Source organism: Neovison vison, chromosome 9 (genome assembly GCF_020171115.1).
Source record: "Neovison vison isolate M4711 chromosome 9, ASM_NN_V1, whole genome shotgun sequence".
Lineage (NCBI taxonomy): Eukaryota > Metazoa > Chordata > Mammalia > Carnivora > Mustelidae > Neogale > Neogale vison.
The window spans coordinates 43,036,785-43,058,455 of NC_058099.1; the positions used below are offsets into that span (position 1 = coordinate 43,036,785).

The 21,671-nt window shown below is 34.3% G+C and overlaps 1 protein-coding gene across 1 annotated transcript in view; it reads right to left on the reverse strand.

Annotated features, from left to right (window-relative positions):
- Window positions 1-2,690: 2,690 nt before the first annotated feature.
- IFT74 (intraflagellar transport 74) overlaps window positions 2,691-21,671 on the reverse strand; it is an 80,642-nt gene continuing 61,661 nt past the window's right edge. Inside the window, exons 16-20 of the mRNA XM_044265560.1 lie at window positions 21,152-21,278; window positions 10,958-11,121; window positions 10,441-10,566; window positions 4,904-4,964; window positions 2,691-3,003 (exon numbers count right to left, since the gene is read on the reverse strand). Coding sequence (XP_044121495.1) covers window positions 2,885-3,003; window positions 4,904-4,964; window positions 10,441-10,566; window positions 10,958-11,121; window positions 21,152-21,278 — 597 coding nt within the window. The 3' untranslated portion in view covers window positions 2,691-2,884. The remainder of the gene's footprint in view (window positions 3,004-4,903; window positions 4,965-10,440; window positions 10,567-10,957; window positions 11,122-21,151; window positions 21,279-21,671) is intronic.

Genomic DNA, 21,671 nt, shown 5'->3' on the forward strand with positions numbered 1-21,671 from the left:
AGCTTTTCAGAGCAGTAACACATTATGATATATTAATGAGAGAAGATATTGAAACAGCAAAGTATAGTCTACTATCTTTTAAAAATAAGCATCAAGCATTAACCTTTTGTTATTACAAAGTTATAATGAATATTTTTAAATTCTATTTTTATTAATAGATTAATTTTTTAGCATGAAATATACCCTGCATATTAATTAAAACCCAATAAAGTTTCTAATTATAGTAATGAGGCAATTAGGTTTATTTAAAAAAACTAAAACAAATGAGGAACTGCATTGTCAACCTGGGTAACACTTGTGTTGAAGAGTGCAGGGAAACAGCACTCTTGCACACTGCTTATTATCATGCCACCTTTCTGAAAGCCATTTGTGTCAAAAGCCTTGAATTCCGCACACTCTTTGGCCCAACCTTATGATTAAGTCCTATTATTTTATTTTATAGATGAAAAAAATAAATTCAGAGACTGAGAACTTCACAAGGTCATATAACAAGTTAGTAGAGGAGTCATGATTGTTTAATTCATTTACCTAATCCAAAACTTATACTTAATTCTATACTATAAAATGAAAGATCTGTTAATATTAAAATAGATGACAATAATCCTCTAGTAGTCCATCTTGATTTCTCCTTCTTTAAGTCTAAATGTTCTAATTTCCTGGCAGGCAGATAGCAAGAACCCTGGGAGCTGCTATTAACTGGTCTTTTATCTCTAGTGTGAATGGCATTATTCCATCAGAATGTGGTCCAAATCAAGGACTCTCCAGTTAGTGAAAATGAGATTCAAGAACTCATGTTTATTTATTGATGAAGGATAAGGATGGGAAAAACAAAGACTTGCTAACTTTCCTATGTTGATTTTCATTAGTAAAATTACTCAGCATGTTTGTTCAGTCTGCAGCTTCTTTCCATATGACTTACAAGGTGTTGTTTTAACAGGAATGGAACTCACTGAGCAATGTGACTGACTGAGGAAGAGCCGGTTCATGCAGATAGTAGCCACCAGTTCTATCCTAGCGAAGAAATATTCTTGTTGGATTTGTTGAAAAGCTCTGAGAGGAAGGAAGAGACATTAGTGAGAATTTCCCTCAGATAACACATTTTAGTTTAAAGAAATCCTGCTCAATTATGTTCCGCAAATATCATATATGAGTAATTTAAAACAGAGGTTGCAAACCTTGCTTTTTTTGAAAAGAAATACTCTTTTTTTTTTCCGCCAAGCTTCTCATTCTTATAATGCAAACACATATGTTTATTAGATTCTTCCTCCTACCTTCTTTCTGGGTGAAGACTGAGTCAGATCTAGTTCAATAACTGCAGAGTTGTCTTACCGTTATACTCCTTTTCCACAGGTTAGAACTACTAACTATATATAGAACTTTATCTGAATTTTTGTTGCATTTCTTTATTTTTTTTTAAGATTGCACTTCTAAATATTTTATATACACAATAGATGATTTTGAACCAAAATTTTTAGGCCAGAAAGTCCAAGTAAGATTAAAAGAACCACAATCCCATCACTCAGGGGAAAAAAAAAAAATTCCTTAAATACTATATACTCTTCTTGATCTTATTGTACATTAGCACATTAAGGCCTCTTAGCAGTCAAGAAGAAAAAAAACAATTTACCTTTGTTACAAACCATGTTTTCCAAACTTCTTTGACCATGAATCCTTTGGTGGCATAACACTTATTAACAACCTGAAGAACTTAAGATTAGAGGAACGTATTTTCAGAATGCCACCTTAATGAATGTTATCACTGTCCAGGATCTTTAGCCATATTAGTAATCCAGAGTTAACCAAAATCGACAATGCTCAGTCGTCTACATAATCTCACACACACTAAAGTTGAAGAGTTTATGGTGATATTTACTTCAAGAAAGCAACATGGATGGGTAATTTATAATATGTAAATTATATCTCAATAAAGCCCCCCCCCCACTTTTGTTTCAGGAATACTGAGAAGTGGAGTTACTTGATGAACATAAAATCAGAGCAAAAAGAGGACAGTTGCAAGAAATATCTTATGCTGGTAAAGATGACATATTCCTGCCCACAAGAGAAGATACATCTATAGTTACTAAAATATCTCCTAGATTTATACTAGACAATTCTACCTCTTCTAGTTTTTCTTTTCAAATGTTCTGGCAATACAAAATTAATCTACTTACAGTCCAAAAGAGTGAATGTATATTCCAGAGTGGCAATAAACAGCAACAGGCATCATCTAAAACAGACTACCATATGTGCAGCATTTCTTTTAAACTTCATGTTTTTCCTACCATATACACATGAGAAAATATTTTTAAATGCAAAGGTTAAAGTTTTCAATTCTGAATCTTTAAGGATAACTGATATACAAAGAATATGTATTAATACATTTACCTGGAACTTTATATTCCCCAAAATACATCAAATATACCCTATTTAAGAAATAAAGATCAAAGCTAAACAACTCCCTTCCATTCTTACTTTTTCTAAAAGCAAAATTGACAAGGATGATATAAGTAGTAAGTTCAGAATCTCATTCCATGTATTCCTCATAAAGTTGACACATAAAAAAATGATCTCATTTACTGCCATAGATGGATTATACCAACTAAGTGAATCTCAGTGGCCACTTTTAGTTCATCTCTTAGTTGGCTGACACGTTTTTATCACCCACACAAATAAATACAAATATAAAAAGATGCTTTTCTGTATGCAAACTTTTTATTGAACTATTATACTATTTAAAATAGTATAACCTCTTCAAAGAGGTCACAAAAATTATAGCACTCAAAATTTTTAAACTCTTCAAGGGTAAGCTATTCTTTTTCAGTCAGCTTATACAAAGTTTAGCAACAAGAGCCTACTACTATAGAGACTTGCAGATGGTTCAGACTCAGTTTCTGCTCATGCTATGTAGAGCTTCCACAATGTTTTTATTGTACTCTGCAATCTGCTTGGTCACATTCTTCATGATTGACTGGTAATCACTCTCTTGACTCTTGGTTGCTATGACTAATTACATGAGTTAAGGGGAAACAGTGATCAACAAAAATAGTAATCTACTTGGGTTAGGAAGGAATCAAATTCTTTTTTTTTTAAATTTCTCTTACTGAAAATTGAAAATGGCCAGAAAAAGCACAAATAGAATATATTTAAAAATACACATATTAACAGATTAAGATCAATTGAAACCTAAAAGGCTAAGCAAAACTTGTTTCAAAAAATTTCACCTACAGTAGAACAGTTTTTTTTTTTTTTTTTAAAAAAAAAGGTTTTATTTATTTACTTGAGAGAGAGAGAGAGCATGAGGAAGAGCAGAGGGAGAGGGATAAGCAGACTTTGCACTGAGTGCAGGGCTCCAATGGGGCTCAATCTTACGACCCTGAGATCAAGACCTGAGCCAAAATCAAGTCAGATGCTTGACTGAGTCACCGAGGCATTCCTACGAGCTTTTTTATACTTAACATTATGCATCTCAATCTAATTCTGGTCTGAGAACTGAATATTCAGAACAACCATGTTCTCTAGAGTACACTGAATTTCAGAAGTCTCTATAATTCACTCTATTTCAAAATCCACTACTTTGTGTTGCATAAACTAGACTGATAGACTAAAGCATATTCAGTTAGAGTCTTTTGCTTTTAAACTGAGTAGTATGACCGCCCCTGATGCATTTGGTGGGGAAGTAAGCTGGGATCCATGCTGCCCGGAACTGAAGTTTGGCAGTTTCCTAGAGGAGAATCTAAACTACCAATGGGCCAGGAGCTACTTCTCCAAGCAGAGATGTCCTTAAAGGGTCAAAGAAAGGAACAGAAAATAACTTTTGGGTTAATGTTTCTTAAAATTGCACAACACAGGGCGCCTGGGTGGCTCAGTGGGTTAAGCCGCTGCCTTTGGCTCAGGTCATGATCTCAGGGTCCTGGGATCGAGTCCCGCATCGGGCTCTCTGCTCAGCAGGGAGCCTGCTTCCCTCTCTCTCTCTCTGCCTGCCTCTCTGCCTACTTGTGATTTCTCTCTGTCAAATAAATAAATAAAATCTTTAAAAAAAAATTGCACAACACATGTCCTCAGTAGCTATTTCCTTCATATATAAGCACACAGAAAAATTAGCAAGAAGATGGGATTTAAGTACCACATTGATAGAAATATGAAGTTGAATTGGCTAAACACAGAATGAGCTTGAAAGTCAAATTTCTCAGGATACTACTTAGGCTTATCTTCCTCTGCTACCCAGATATCCAAGGTACAGCATTATTAGCAACAGCAAACAATTATGAATATACATATATGCATGGTTTTATATAATTCTTTCAGTAACTCTATGAGAAGGAAATATTAACTATATTTGAGATGACAGAAGTGAGGCTTAAACAAATTAAATTGCCCAAAGTCCTTAACCTACAAGCAGTACAGTCAACACTGAAAATTAGATCTCCTTACTCCAAATCCTGTGCACTTAGTCACTATGCCACACTATGACTTTGTATAGTCTGCTTTCTATTGTTACTTTTGTACACACCCTAATTATTATAGACTGGAAACTAAGTCTTACTCATTTATTCCCCACATAGTTAAGCTTGGTGTTTTATACAAATTACGTTATTTGTTAAGTTTGTGTTAAATTTCATTTCATTTCATTTATTTAAAGAAACTCTTAGAAAAAAATTACTCTGGGGCACCTGGGTGGCTCAGTCAGCTAAGCATCTGATTCTTGATTTGGGCTCAGGTTATGATCTCAGGGTGTGACACTGAGCCCTGCATCGGGCTCCCTGCTCAGTGGGGAGTCAGCTTGGGATTCTCTCTCTCCTTCTACCTCCCCTCCATCCTACTCTCTCTCTCTCGAATAAGTGAATAAATCTTAAAAAAAAAAAAATCACTCAGTCAAGTTCATTTGCTTCTTCTTAAAGGATACATTCTTTCATCACAAAATTATTTTGTTCATGGTGTTGCCATTTCCTCTCCAAATTTGTAAGCTAAAAAACACAAAATAAAAAGGTTAAACAGTACCCATATTCAAAACAATTATACACCCTTTTAAGAGGATAAGGAAAAAAAAACATTTAATTTTAAATCGTATCAACTGCTTGCATTTTGGTGAGATAAAGACGTATGGCAGACAAAAAGGAAAATTAGAAAAGATTAAACAATAGTAAAGTACATTAATAAATATAATGTTGAATTTGACAACGGGTTTTACTCTATATACGTAATTGCAAAATATTTACAATTTTATTATGCCAATGAACATGTTAACTGAAAGACAATTTATGAGTCTTCCCTTTCCAAAAAGAACTTGAAAGAAAAGAATGGGACATGGTGGGACTCTCTCCTTGAAATCTAGAAGTCTAATGCTACAAATGTGATATATATTCTAACACTGTCAAAGGTTCAACTATATAGGAGTAACTTCCTTATTTCCAGGGCTAAATTTCCTGTCTAATTCCACAAGCTGTGATAAGAGCAGAGCTGCAGTGTGAAGATTATAAGAGGGTTGGTTAAAAACTGGCACTGTTACAATAATTTCTGCATCAACAGGAAGCTAATGTGGATATTATATTGATGGTTGCTTCCTCAGAAGACAATTTTACTGTTATAGAATTAAATTGTTTTTCTGATTTAATTAACCTTTTAACTCTGGGTTATGGTCTTTCTTTTTTAAGATGCACATAGTATTTTTCCTAGGCAAAGGACTATCTGAAAAATGAAACATTAAAATAACGTTCTGTGTGGACATTTCTAAGAGGTAATGATCAGTTTTAAGAATCTGAAAACTGAAGCAGCATTAATATCTCTTTCTACTCTCATGTTAAAATTATTTTCAGGGCATAAGTTCAGTGTTAATGTACCATCCATTCCACTGTTTCCTCTAAAGAGATAAATCTAGATATTAGGATACGTCCTAACTAATTATTATGTAAACTGTATATGCTGTGAGTTAACACTATTAAAAATTCGATCTGGTTTGGGAGAGCGGGGTGGAGTTATAGACATTGGGGAGGGTATGTGCTATGGTAAGTGCTGTGAGTACCCCTGGGGATAAAAATACATTATAAGTTTATAAAAAATAAAAATAAAAAATAAAAATAAATAAATAAATAATTCTATCTGGCTTCCCAGATAGGAACTCAAAGTTAAGATGGACTTAAGGAAACAGTCAGCACATTTTGGCAATAAATCTCTAATAACCTTTTGCAAAGTCAAGTACCAAACTTTTCCCCTTTGTTTCAGACAAAGAGGTGGCCTTCTTAGAATGCAGACCTCTTAAGTGCTAAATGAATAATGCTACAAAAGCAACACTCTGTCAGATGGTCAACTTCCTTATATATTATACATCTGTATTAGTGACTTGCCTTTAAACCTCCGAGAATATCTTGAATCATGAATCTGTTTTTCTCTTACAACTTACTTAAACACTCTGTTGTACATTCTTTATATATTTGGATATTAACCCCTTATCAGATATTATGATCTGAAAATATTTTCTCCCATTCCGTAGGTTGTTTTCATTTTGTTGAAAACAAAATTTTTTGTTTTCTTTTGCTGTGCAGAAGCCTTCTAGTTTGATGTAGGCATACCTATTTTTGCCTTTGCTGTTCATACTTTTGATGTCATAACCAATAAACGGTTGCCAAGACTAATGTCAAGGAGCTTTATCCCTATATTTTCTTCTAGGAGTTTTATAGTTTGTTCCAATATAAATATGTTTAAGTGATAGCAAATAAATAATAGCCTTTCATCAAAAAGTCTGTTATGAAATTTATAGACTCCAAAAAATGGTTTTTAGTGAAAATGAGCTTTTAGAATTTCATCAAGATAAAAAGCTTCTGCACAGCAAAGGAAACAGTCAACAAAACAATGAAGCAGGAATGGGAGAAGATATTCATAAATGACACCACAGACAGATATCTATATATCTTGGATATATAGATATCCAAGATCTATAAAGAACTCTTCAAATTCGACACCCCAAAAACAGATAATCATGTCAAAAAACGGGCAGAAGACATGAACAGACACACTTCTCCAAAGAAGACATACAAATGGCTAACACACACATGAAAAAATGTTAAAGATCATTAGCCATCAGGGAAATAAAATCAAAACCACACTGAGATACCACCTTATACCAGTTAGAATGGCAAAGATTAACAAGACAGGAAACAAATGTTGGAGAGGTTGTGGAGAAAGGGGAACCCTCTTACACTGTTAGTGGGAATGCAATTGGTACAGCCACTTTGGAAAAGTGTGGAGATTCCTCAAAAAATTAAAAATAGAGCTACCCTATGGCAATTGCACTACTGGGTATTTTTCCTAAGATACAAATGTAGTGAAAAGAAGGGCCATATGTACCCCAATGTTCACAGCAGTGACGTCCACAATCGCCAAACTGTGGCAAGAGCCAAAATGCCCTTCAATAGATGAATGGATAAAGAAAATGTGGTCCATATATACAATGGGGTATTATGCCTCCATCAGAAAGGATGAATACCCAACTTTTGTATCAACATGGATGGGACTGGAGGAGATCATGCTGAGTGAAATAAGTCAAGTAGAGAAAGTCAATTATCATATGGTTTCACTTAAGGAATAACATGAAGGACATTGGGAGATGGAGAGGAGAAAGGAGTTGGGGGAAATCGGAGGGGGAGATGAACCATGAGAGACTATGGACTCTGAGAAACAGAGGGTTTTAGAGGGGAGGGGGTTGGGAGGATGGGTGAGGTTGGTGGTGGGTATTAAGGAGGACATGTATTGCATGGAGCCCTGGGTGTGGTGCATAAACAATGAATTTTGGAACACTGAAATGGTAAAATTAAAAAAAAATTTTAAATGGTTTTCAAGAAAATAGCTGCAAAAGATAAGATCAGATTTTATTTGATCAATGGAGATTCCCAAAAAGCAACAAAGAGTTATGTTATGAATTCCTGTTATCAGTATAAGGGGTTAAGTATGTGATTAGCACTCGATGTGCCAGTAAACAAGTAGCCATTGACTGGCTCTAAGAAATTGTGTTTGTCAAATGTTTTCCTCCTTAAATAATCTATTCAGTGAAAAGGAGAGCTAATATTTCATAAGCAGTATCAGTCAGTACTTTTTCCTAAGAATCATTTAAGACAATGGCCTCATAAACTTTTTCTTATATTTCTTCTCCAGTATCCATCCCCACTCTAAACTAGGATAATTTTGCCACTTACAAATCTATATCCAGACCTGTATATTATGACATAGAGACAAAAATAGCTGATAAATCCAAATATGTAAAATAGTGACTTCTAAGCTTTTAAAGTAGTTGTGGCAAACTCTGATGAGATTTCACCCCTTTCAAAAAGAATATAAGGGGGGCGCCTGTGTGGCTCAGTGGGTTAAGCCTTTGCCTTCAGCTCAGGTCATGATCCCAGAGTCCTGGGATGGAGTCCCGCATCAGGCTCTCTACTCGGCAGGGAGCCTGCTTCCTCCTCCTCCTCTCTCTCTCTCTCTCTCTCTCTGCCTACTTGTGATCTCTCTCTGTCATATAAATAAGTAAAATCTCTAAAAAAAAAAAAAAAAGAATATAAGGTGTGTCTTTGTTTTTAAAATGGTAAATCCATATAATGAAATAGTCATAAAAAATCCAAAAAGGAGCCTGAAAATATTTAAGTGAGAAAATGAAAGTTTAACGACTATATATATAGTATTCCACTTTTTGTAAAAATATAATCAATATGGGTATACAACTGCAAAGGAAAAACATTTACAAGGATATTATACCAATGTTAACAAATCATTATCTATCATGATCATATTGCCATTTAAAGAAAAGGAAGAATGCATTTAGCATTAATAAATCATAGTTGTAAATTGCTAATATATACTCATTAGATGAGAATGATCAATCTTTACTGATTTTGTACATGTCACACATGCTTCATTTAATCCTCTGACAAATACTTATTAAACACCCATTAAGTGTCAACCACTGGACAGTGTGGGGAGAAAGTGAATGAAACAGGTATCTTCTCTATCCTCTCAGACAGGGCACTCAATTTAGAAGACCTCTGATATTGCTTAGCTAATTCTATCAGTAGGATAAATGATATAAAAAGGGGGCTTGTCTGTGCATCCCGTATAGATAATCAGAAGTGTAAATCAAGAAGTTCAAGGGCAGGACTGCTTTTTTACAGCACTAAACAGTTTTAAAACTAAAAATAACCTAAATGTCTAATAATATGAAACTGTTTCAGTAAACTATACTATATCCATTAAGTCAAATATTATATAGAATCATATTTTTAAAAGATATGACAAGGCAAACTACTTATTAGGTATAGTTAATAATGAAAAACAAGTTTCCAAATAATATGTACAATATGATACCATTTCTAGAAATACCTAGAAATGTATATATATATATAAAATGTATGTACATATATAAATATAGACTAGAAGAACCCACACAAAAATGACAAGAATTTTAAAAAAATGACAAGAATTATTTCTTCTGGGGGATATTAGTCATTAAAGTTTAATTCTTTTGTGGTTCTTTTGAGTTAGCAAAGTTTCTCCATTAAAATATCTCCATTAAAAAGTTTCTCCATCGGGGCGCCCGGGTGGCTCAGTGGGTTAAAGCCTCTGCCTTTGGCTTAGGTCATGATCCCAGGGTCCTGGGATCGAGCCCCACACTGGGCTCTCTGCTTGGCAGTGAGCCTGCTTCCCTTCCTCTCTCTCTGCCTGCCTCTCTGCCTACTTGTGATCTCTGTCAAATAAATAATAAATAAAATCTTAAAAAAAAAAAAAAAGGTTTCTCCATCACTGGGTGTGGTGCAAAAAACAATGAATACTGTTACGCTGAAAAGAAATGAAAAAAAAAAAGTTTCTCCATTAAAAATGTTTTACATTCAAAAAAAATTTTTTTGAAAATTTTAAAAGCTAATATCATATCAGCTATGCCCAGAACAGGACCTAGCGCAGAGAAGTCCCTCAATATAGGTTTATAGAAGGAGAGCAGAAGTAAATTCATTCTAACTGAAGCCCATACACAAGCTTCTTCAAAACCTGTGGCTATCTTCAAAGCCAGAAAGTCTAGAAGGATAAATAAAGCAAATTTTTAAAAAACTGGGGGAAACTGGAGGGGGAGAAAAACCATGAGAGACTGTGGACTCTGAGAGACAAACTAAGGGTTTCGAAGGGGGATGGGGGAGTTGGGTGAGCCCGGTGGTGGGTATTATGAAGGGCATATATTGCATGGAGCACTGGGTGTGGTGCATAAACGATGAATTTAGGAACACTGAAAAGAAATAAAATAAAATAAAATGGGGGAAAAAAGAGAAGACATCCTAAAATAAACCAGAAACCTATAAACTGCTCCCCCCCCCAAAAAAAACTGCCTTGGAGTAGAAATAGAGATTAAAAACATGGGACAGATAGTTTAAAAACAGAAATAAATTTCAGGGTCTTTTTTTTCCTTTTTACCTGAGAATGTGTCTCATTTTCTTGCAATTGTGTCTTTAGTGTCTCATAGTCTACGTTTAGCTTCTCTGTTATTTTCTTAAAAGCATTTCTGCGGGTTGTTAATACTGTTCTCTCCTGATGTAACTTCTAGATAGATCCAAATAGAAGTAAATAACAGACTTTAGCAAATATCGAGTAAGCCAACATAAATCATGTTTAACTTAAATAATTTCAATGATATTCTGGTAAAATTCTACCAAGATTATAATTACTGAATGAATAAGGCACTGATGGATAAGTCTTAAGGAGGAAATGAACCTGCATTTAACAAAGTTCATATTTGTTGAAATGCTCTTGCTTTTCCTTTTGTTTAAAACCTACATCTCTCTAAATTCCTCCTATATACATAAACATCTTAGCTTATATATCAAATAATCAACTGCAAATAATAAATTCTATGAACTACATATATATATATTAAATTTGATCAAGAAAAAACAATTTGAATTATAACAATCTGAATTATAATACCATTTACCTTTTTCTTTTCTTCCCCTGATGATTTTAAAGCGGGCAAATCATTGTATGTCTCCAGGTCAGTTGTCATTTGCTTAATTTTGCTTTTCAGAGAATGTTGTTCCTCAGTCATCTTACTTTCCAGAAGTTCCATTTTCTGTAGATCCAACTGTAGACGTTGACTATCTGAATTCAAGATGATAATTAGTCAAAACTTTATTCCTTTCACAAAGAGAAATGCGATGCAACCATTAAAAATCATGTTTTATAAGAATATCTACAGAAACATGTTTTACAGCAACCAGTGAGACAATACAAAGAAAAATTAAGAAAAATAATATTCATCCTCCAGGTAACCAACATAACCTGATGTATATCAGCCATATTTGTCTCCATGCTTATACAAATATTTAAGAATGCACACAGGTGTTTTTTCCTTACTTAATAACATAACATATATTATGAGATAAAGGCCCATTATTTTTAATAGGGACATGAAGGAAAATTATGAAATATTACAAATAGTTGAACAAAATTTTGTAACTATCTTTTGGGTAAATTGGAAGGGGAGATGAACCATGAGAGACTATGGACTCTGAAAAACAATCTGAGGAGTTTGAAGTGTCGGAGGGGTGGGAGGTTGGGGTACCAGGTGGTGGGTATTATAGAGGGCACAGCTTGCATGGAGCACTGGGTGTGGTGAAAAAAAAATGAATACTGTTTTTCTGAAAATAAATAAATTGGAAAAATATATATAAAAAAAATTGTAACTACATATACAGTCAATTCTCCTTACTTATGGGAGTTATATTCTATAAAGTCACTGTAATATTGAATTAGCAAATACTGAACTATTTCTTCTAGAGGGTATATACGGTTAGGTTCCTAAGAGCTTCTGGTCATAGTATTTTCATCAACCAATTAACTAACACATAACCTTGTTTTATGTGTATTTCTATTTAAACACACATATATATTTTTCATTAACACTGAACCCTAGGCCAACCTTATGCCTGAATGAAGATAATCTAATACATGTTTTCTCTATAAGGCACAATGCAGCCTTCTTGGGTTTAGGAACACAAGCCAACACTTCAGCTTATGCTTGGGAGCCATTTTATATAGCAAAATTGAGAACAAAAAGTACAAAAATGTGAGGAAAAGTGGCACTAAATTTGTGACATAAAGGATAATTATTAATAGTGCGAGGACTAAAACAAAGAGTATTGCTGGGTATTTAACCTAAAGATACAAATGTAGTGATCTGAAGTGACACGTGCACCTGAATGTTTATAGCAGCAATGTCCACAATAGCCATACTATGGAAATAACCTAGATGTCCATCAACAGATGAATGGATAAAGGAGACGTGGTATATGTATACAATGGAATACTATGTAGCCCTCAAAAGAAACAAAATCTTGCCATTTGCAACAACAAGGATGGAACTAGAAGGTATTATGCTGAGCGAAATAAGTCAATCAGAGAAAGACAATTATCATATGATCTCTCTGATATGAGAAATTTGAGAGGCAGGGTGGGGGATTTTGGGGGTAGAGAAGGAAAAAATGAGACAAGATGGGATTGGGAGGGAGACAAACCATAAGTGACTCTTAATCTCATGAAACAAACTGAGGGTTGCTGGGGGTTGGGGGAGTAGGGATAGGGTGGCTGGATTATGGACATTGGGGAGGGTATGTGCTATGGTGAGTGCTGTGAAATGTATAAGCCTAATGATTCACAGACCCGTACCCCTGGGTACATATAATACATTATATGTTAATGGAAAAAATATTAGAAGACTGTGTTGCCTTATTTGACCTCCATGGGAACGTTATGCCAGGCAATTCACATTTTTGACTCTGCACATATCCAAAAATGACTGTAAAAGTGCTAAAAGTACTGATTTTGGGGTTACAAATTATGCTAGAGTAGGAAAATTCACAAATACAGAATCCATGAATAATGTGGACTGTACAGATGTGTATGTGAAAGAGTAAGTGTATCTGTGTCTCATACTTTGTTTTAAAGTGTGGAGCATCTACTATGTGCTAGATGCTAAGAAAACAGAGAAATTGTTTTTGTTCAAGGAGTATATTCTAGAGGTAGAACTAGGAAATTAAATGAGCATTTACAATAAACTAGATAACTACTATGAAAATAGTAATAAAGAGAGCCATGAGAACATGTGGTACTTGCCAAGAGAGCTCTTTAAAGACATGCCTTTTAACTGAGTAAGGCCTTAATGATTAGGAATCAACCAAAGCAAGGAAAAAGTAAATGTGTTCCAGAGAACACAATCAAAATGTGCGAAGTCTAGAGGTAAAAAAGCATGGTACATATGTGCAAATAACAAAAGTTCAATATGACTAGAACCCAAAGTTCAAAGTGGGATGGATTTCAGTTCATGAAGTGCTTTTTAAAAGAAAATAGGGAGTTGGAAGTTTATCCTGAGGGCTATGAAAAGTAATTGATGGATTTTAAATCAGAGTATGGCATAATTAAATTTTAGAAAGTTCACTCTGGTTTCAATGTGGGCAATTAATTGGAAAAGCATTAACTGGTCCAGGAAGACCAGTTAAATGTTGATTCAGTGATATACATAATAAATCTTAGACTAGTATAGTTACTTTGGGGATTATTTTTTCATTAGGCAATATTGATTAAGTGCTTTCTATGTGCCAGGCAAACTTCTAGGAATAGGGGATATAGCAAGGAACAAAACATAGGAGAATCCCTATCTTGATAGAACTTATATTCCAATGGAAGACAACTATTTATGTGAAATCTCAAGTTACTTCCCATGGACATAAATGAAGAAAAAAATGAAGGAGAGATGTAGACGGACTCAAGAGATATTAGGGAACTGACTGAAAACAATGGTTGAGAAGAGGAGTCATTGCAGAGTCCCATTTCCAACTTGAGTAAAGGTGTAGATACTAGGAAAGCCAGAGGGAGGTATCAACTTTTGTTTGTAGGAGAGAAAGAGATGAAGGATTCAAGTGAACTTAGGATATGCTGTTCGAGTTACCTCAGTAGCACCCAAATAGTAAACATGCCCATGTATAGATATATATGGGTCTGAAGACCTGAGAGAAATTTGAAGATAGAGATTTTGAAGTCATTAACATAGAGAAAGCACCTGAAGCTATGGGAATGGCTGAAATCATCAAGAGAAAAGGATTCATGATAGAACCTATAAGAATAAAAAAAAATTTTTTTTAAAGATTTTATTTATTTATTTGACAGATCACAAGTAGGCAGAGAGGCAGGCAGAGAGAGGAGGAAGTAGGCTTCGTGCTGAGCAGACAGCCTGATGTGGGGCTTGATCCCAGGATCCTGAGATCATGACCTGAGCCAAAGGCAGAGGCTTTAACCCACTGAGCCACCCAGGCGCCCCAAGAATAAAAAAATTTTAAAGAATAAATTTACATGAAAGATCCCATAAAGGAGAATAAGAAATGACCAAAGAAATAAAAGCAAAATCACAAATGATAATGAAAAGACATTTCAAGAATAAAGGAATGATTTATAATCAAGACTCCTACTTAGATATTTCAAACAAAAAGACTGCAAAATACAAGCTGCATTTACCGTCCAGGAAAACCTTGACATATTTCCTGAGAAAATATTTCATTGAAAAAAATGGGACCGAGAGGGAAAGGAAGGCTTTTAAATATCTGGATGTGAAACCTCTGAAAGGAAGGATGATAGTTGGGCAGAGAATACTCTGGAGAGGCATTTTCTTTTTTTTTCCAAGATGGGGAAAAAAGAAAAAAAAAAAGACTAGAGAAGATATCTGCTAAAGGATTAGTATTCGAAATAAATCAAGAACTGACACAACTCAACACCAAAACCATTCAAATAATCTAATTAAAAATGGGCAGAAGACATGAACAGACATTTCTCCAAAGAAGACATACAGGCGATCAACAGACACATGAAAAGATCTTCAACATCACTCATCATCAGAGAAATGCAAAAACTACAATGAGATATCACCTCACACCTGTTAGAATGGTTAAAATAAAAAAATGTAAGAAACAAGAGGATGTGCAGAAAAAGGAACCCTTGTGCACTATGGGTGGAAAAGCAAACTGGTGCATCCACTGTAGCAAACAGCATGGAGGGTCCTCAGAAAGTTAAAAACAGAACTACCCTATAATCCAGTAATCACACTACTAGGTATTCACCCCACCAAATACAAAAACATTAATTCAAAGAGATACATGCATCCCTATGTTTACTGCAGCATTTACAATAGCCAAAAAATGGAATAAGCCCAAGTGTCCATAGGTAGATGAGTGGATAAAGATATGATATATATATATATATACATATACATCTATATGTGTATATATATGGAATATTATCCAGCTATAAAAAAGAATGAAATCTCATCATTTGCAACAACATGTATGCAGCTACAGAGCATACAGCTAAGTGAAATCAGTCAGTCAGAGAATGACAAATATAATATGATTTCACTCATATGTGAAATTTAAGAAAGGAAACAAATGAGCAAAGTGAAAAAAAGAAGAAAGAAAGAGACAAAGCAACTGGGATCGAGTCCCGCATCGGGCTCTCTGCTCAGCAGGGAGCCTGCTTCCTCCTCTCTCTCTCTCTGCCTGCCTCTCTGCCTACTTGTGATCTCTCTCTCTGTCAAATAAATAAATAAATAAATAAATCTTTAGACTCTTAACTATAGAGAACGAACTGATGGTTACCAGAGGGGACGTGGGTTGGGGGATGGGTTAAAAACATGATGGGAGATTAAAGAGTACACTTACTGTGATGAGCACTGAATAATCTACAGAACTGATGAATCACTATATTCCATACCTGAAACTAATATAACACTGTATGTTAACTATACTGGAATTAAAAAGCTTAATAAAAAGAAAAAAAGGACTGTAAATACCAAAATTAATAATCACAAACTCTTGATAGACTGTATTTTAAATTTTCTTATTTATCTTTTTCTATATCTCCTAAATCCTCTACAATGAGTACAAATAACAAGAAAACAGTATTTTAAAAAATATTCTGTTCTGATAGAATTACACAATATCTACCTTCTATATTTCAGAGACTTCTTAATATTGTGGTACTGACTTTATTTTTTAATTTTTCAAAAAGATTTTATTTACTTGAGAGAGAGCGAAAGAATGAGAGCACAGAGGGAGAAGGAGAAGTAGACTCCCTGCTGAGCAAAGAGCCCAACACAGGGCTGGATTCCAGAACCCTCGGATCATGACCCAAGCCTAAGGTCGTTGTTTAACAGGCAGAGCCACCCAGGTGCCCCCAAAAGTTCTTTTTTAAGGTGAAAGAAAAGTAATGGAGGGAACTAATATTATTGAATACCTGAAATATGATGGGTTTTATGTTATCTCTTCTACTTTTCTTAATAGCCTTAGGAGGTAAATGTTATATGATGAAACTGAAGCTTAGAAAGGTATTTTTTAAAAAGATTGTATTCATTTATTTGATAGAAAGAGAGAAGAGAGAGTCAGGCAGAGGAAGAGGGAGAAGAAGGCTCCTCACTGCGCAGAGAACCTGATGTGAGGTTTGATCCCAGGACCCTAGCATCATGACCTGAGCTGAAGGCAGATGCTTAATTGACTGAGCCACCCAGGTGCCCCATTAGAAAGGTAATTTGCCCAAGGTCACACAGCCAGTCAGGCTTTGGTGCTGAGTGATATTATCATGTTTATGAAAGGTTTATTTTTAAAACAGCAAATGTTAATGATCCAGAAAGATGCTTCAAAGAGTAACCATGAGCTATGAGAAGAGGTACAGTAACACTTGCTCAATTTTGCTATTCATGCTTCCCCAGGCATCATTTTTTGTTTTGCTTTTCTTACAGCTATCAAAGTAAAATGTAATTTTAGCAAACTAAAATGGAACTGAAATACATATATATCATGCACATCCAGATGAAGATATCTGAATTCAAACCTGCCTAAATTGGTTTCCTCTCTATGTTCCCTGGACTAGGTACGACAGTAATAATAACACCCCAAAGAGTTATTTGTTTGTATATAGAGGCATGTAGGGAAACATTTTCATCTCTGAGCACTTTGCTTTCATTTTACCTCTATTTTAAAGTAGAGATATAAATAGCCTCAGAAAAGTATGGTAGTATTTCAGAGTATTAAGACAAATGTGAACATCTTCCTTTTATTACTTAGAGATTTAGGGGTGAAAGATTTTTAAAATAAAATAACATAAAATTTAATCTTATAGTGGGATGTATTATTCCCTGTATATATGTATTATTTTTTTCTGGTATTTTTCATTGTTTTTTCTTTATGTTGCATTTTTGCAGTTTAACTACGATGGGCTTAGGTAAAGGATTTTTATACCAATCATGTTTGGGGTTCAATGAGCTTCTTAGATCTGTAAAACTTGGTTTTTCATCACATTTGGGAAATTTTCAGCTATTATTATTTCAACTATCTTTTCTCCCCCATTCTCTGTCCCTCCACTCCTTCTGGGACTCCAATTATATACGTGTCAGATGGCCTGAAACTGTCCCACAGATCACTTAGGTTCTGTTCATTCTTATTTCTTCTCCAGATTATATTATTCTATTGATCCTCAAGTTCACTGACTCTTTTTCTGCTGTCTTCAATCTTCATATAAGGTCATTCAGTGAATTTTTCATCTTAGGTATATTTCCAATGCTAAAATTTCCACTTGGTTCTTTTTATAATTTTTCTCTTTCTGTGGGATTCTCCATTGGTTCACTTGTTATGATTTTATTTTTCTTTAAACCCTTAAAAATGTTCCTAAACGTTTAAAGTCTTCTTCTGTTCATTTCAACACCTGGATTATCTTGGGTTCAATGTTTATTAACTTTTTCCCCTTGACTCACATTTTCCTATAAATTTTTATAGTATAATTGAAACTTTAAATGATATGTAGTAGAGATTCTGGATTAAACTGTGCTCCTTTGAAAAGTGTTGATTTATACTAAACAAGTAATAAACTTTGCTGAACTTAAGCCCTAAACTCTTCTCCTTTGTAGCAGGCAGTATATAAAATCTCTATACTCAACTCTTTCAACTTCTAAATGCTGCTTTTTCCTAGGTCCCCTGAAGTTTACCCAAATGTTTACACAGTTCACTGGTCAGATTAGGATCTAAACAGAGTTTGCGTGTGGATTTTGGCACTTTGTTGCGCTTTTACCATGATGTCTCCCTCTATGTGGGAGGCATTAAGTTGGCTTCTTCTCATAAAATTTAGCAAATTCTACTTGAAATTGAGGTTTATTATCTATATAGACTCCCTAATGAGAAAATCAAATACAAAGCTGCTATTAAACCTTCTTCTTCAACCTCTGAAACCAGAAAGATTATGAATCAAAATATAGGTGGAAGGTAATATAGTAAAAATATCATGTTCAAAACTGAATGATTCTCCAGGTATAACAATTATCACAGAGCATAAAATATCAAATTGTATAAGACTTCAAAAGACAGTGGTTTAAGAAAGGAAGTTTTTCCCAACAAAATTGAAATTGGTATAACTAAACTTGAGCGTTTCCTTTTGACCCCTTAAGAGTCTTAAAATTCATACAGATATATGGACTTAAATGTTGAGTGGGTTTTGTTTTGTTGGATTCGTATCTCAACGAGTGTTGAAAACAGTTAAAATGAAAATCAAAGTGCTAAATCAAAGTCACTGAAGCTTATTGTGTTTCAATGCTCTAAAAAGAAAATGCATATAGCTTATATATTTTGACTGTTCAGTGGAAATATTATTGAACTCTAAAAGTTTAATTTGAAGATATATTAGGGACATACATTTAGGGGTTATACAAACTGCTTTTCCAGAGAAAAAGAGAAAATGGTTGGTTGGTATAGGGTAAAGTTTATCTTCCTTTAACAGCAGGTCCCCTTGAAAAGTTAAAAACTTCTCCAAGGGAAGAGACAGGAAGAGGATGCAGACTAGTTCCTTCTGATATGCTATGAAGTTGCAAAGTTTACTAAGCAATGTGTACATAGTAGCAAAATCTCAGAAGGAACCACTTTGACATGGGGAAATGTTTCTGAAATATTCTGCCATCAGTGCATTTGTTTATTCCCTGGAGTTTCCTTTCCAAAAATATAAATAAAAACGATTGCTGACAGATTCCTTGCCTCTTTACTCATGCAATACACCAGTGTTTCACAATCTCTTTTTACCCCATCATTGTCCCCCCAAAGGAGTCTTTTGTAGACTATTTTTTCCTAATCACCACCCTCCCATGAAACTTTATTATTACAGATATATTACAGATATATATCTGTTTATGTACAGTGACCCTTTTGAGGGTTCACAAACCATTATAACCAAGATATTTTTTACTCTCCCCCCAAGAATTAATTTTGTCCCTTTGGGAATAATATTGCCCTAATAAGAAACAGTACACTAAGAAAATCAGGTGATTTCTAATTATAAATGCAAGAGCCAAAAGGGAGGCAATTCACAAGTGGGAATGTAAAATTCATCTTCTCTGAAAGGTGAACAAGAATAGTATAGACTTCTTATGGTGAGTTCTAGATACAAGAAAATCTGGGCAGATAAAATATACTTAAACGTGTAAAATAACTACTGCCCACCTATATCATCAATCTAAATTCAACTGTATATTAATAACATTCAGCATATATTTGTAGGTCTATAATCTTTCTATAAAACTCCCAGGTAATTGCATTTTAGAATGCAGAAATTTTCAGATTTTAGAAAAATAATATAGCACATATATTGTAACTCCCACAGCAGGGTTTAAGGCACCACCCTGTCATCAAGTATTTAACTATTTCTGCAGCAAAAATGATGAACAGTCACATTAGGTAGGATAATTAAGACTATAAGAAGCCTCAGTCAGTTCAGGTCAGGACAGGTTTTGCTGCCAGGAGCATTTTAGATTTTGGGATTCCAAATAAATAAACACTGTGGATTCATTATTCCAATTCAAGAATCTCAACATTTTTAAGTTAGTAAATATTAATTCCTTGTTCCTTATCATTTCACTAACTGCCAGTGTAATTCCAAGTAGGGAAAAAAATGACTAATTCAAAATCACCACATACCAGCATAAAAAAACACTCATAGTTAGAAACCATCAGTTCAAGAAACAAAGATTCTATATAAATTCTGACTTTATCCTAAACTCTTTTTTTCTTTTGAGTGTAGCTGACACACTATCTTGAACTCTTTAAGCTCAATTTTGTGTATTTGTTTTTAATCTCTATCTGCAAGGACGAAATGAGAGCCACTAGCCACATACGGTTTTTGAACACTTGACTATGTCTACTCTCAAGCTGAGATGGACTGTAACTTTTTTTTAATTAATTAATTGATTTATTTATTTGACAGAGAGAGAGAGAGAGTGAGGGAGAATGCACAAGCAGAGGAAGAGGGGGAAGAACAGAGGCAGAGGGAGAAGCAGGCTTCTCACTGAGCAGGGAGCCTGACGTGAGGTTTAATCCCAGGACTCTGGGATCATGACCTGAGCTGAAGGCAGATGCTTAACCAACTGAGCCACCCAGATGACCCATAACTGCAAAATCTCATTTTTGTACTGATTACATGCTTAAACAATAATCTTTTGGATAAACTGATTGAATAAAATATTAAAATCCACCTGTTTACTTTTATAACCTACCTACTAGGAAATTTAAATTATATATGTAGCTGGCATTCTAGTATCATGTCAGTTATAATGGCTGAAACTAATTATAATTAAAATATTACTTCCTCGTGCTCACTTCGGCAGCACATATAATAAAATATTACTTCCTCGAGGATTCCTCTCCTAACTACCGAAGACTGGGGTGGATATGAACACAGTATAATTCTGTTGCTCCTTATCCTTCTATCATGTACTGTTTGGTTATATTTTAGTTACTTGTTTGTCATTATTCCACCAAGCTGAAAGTTCCTTGAGGAAAGAGACCGGATTTTTTTTTTTCTTTTAAATCTCTGTGTACCTACATTATAGCAAAGGCATAGAGCAAGCATTCAATAAATGTTAAAAATGGATCAGAATATCCCAATGAAATACTATTAAGTTGATGTGAAAAGTCACACAAAATTCTGAGGCTATAAATAAGCAATCATAAATTACTTTATCAGCCTTTCTAAAATATCAAATAAAATAACATTAAATTTTTAAAGTTTCAATTTGTTACAGAAAAAAAAGATATTAAAATCTATGTTTTCTCACCTGAAGTCAAATTCCTAGCTGTACTTTGTGATTTCTGCATTTCAGTAGATTTAAAATTGAGATCATCCTGCATCATTTTCAGCTCTTGATTGGTGATAGAAGAGATCTGTTTCATACGATTTAGATTCTATATTTGTAGAGAAATAAAAATGGGAAAGAATTCCACTGATTTGCTTCCCCAAGAAAACTCTTGGAAAACACTGCTAACCAAATAGATGTTCTGAGTCAGTATCCTTTTTTGAAATACATCATTTATCATGTATGTTTTATGTCTGCTTAGAAGAATATAGTGAGATTCAAAGTCAGGAGAGACTAAATTAAAGCTAATGTAAAAGAAATAATTCTGAATTTGATCTCACTGTAGAAGAAATTCAAATACACTATTTTAAGAACTGCTTGGAGTCTTCAGACACAGAATACTTAAGAGATTGTGCATTTTTCCTTCTGTTCTACCACTCATTAGTAACTGTTCAATAAACATTTTTTATGAATCAAGATACTCCTTGATAAACTATACTCT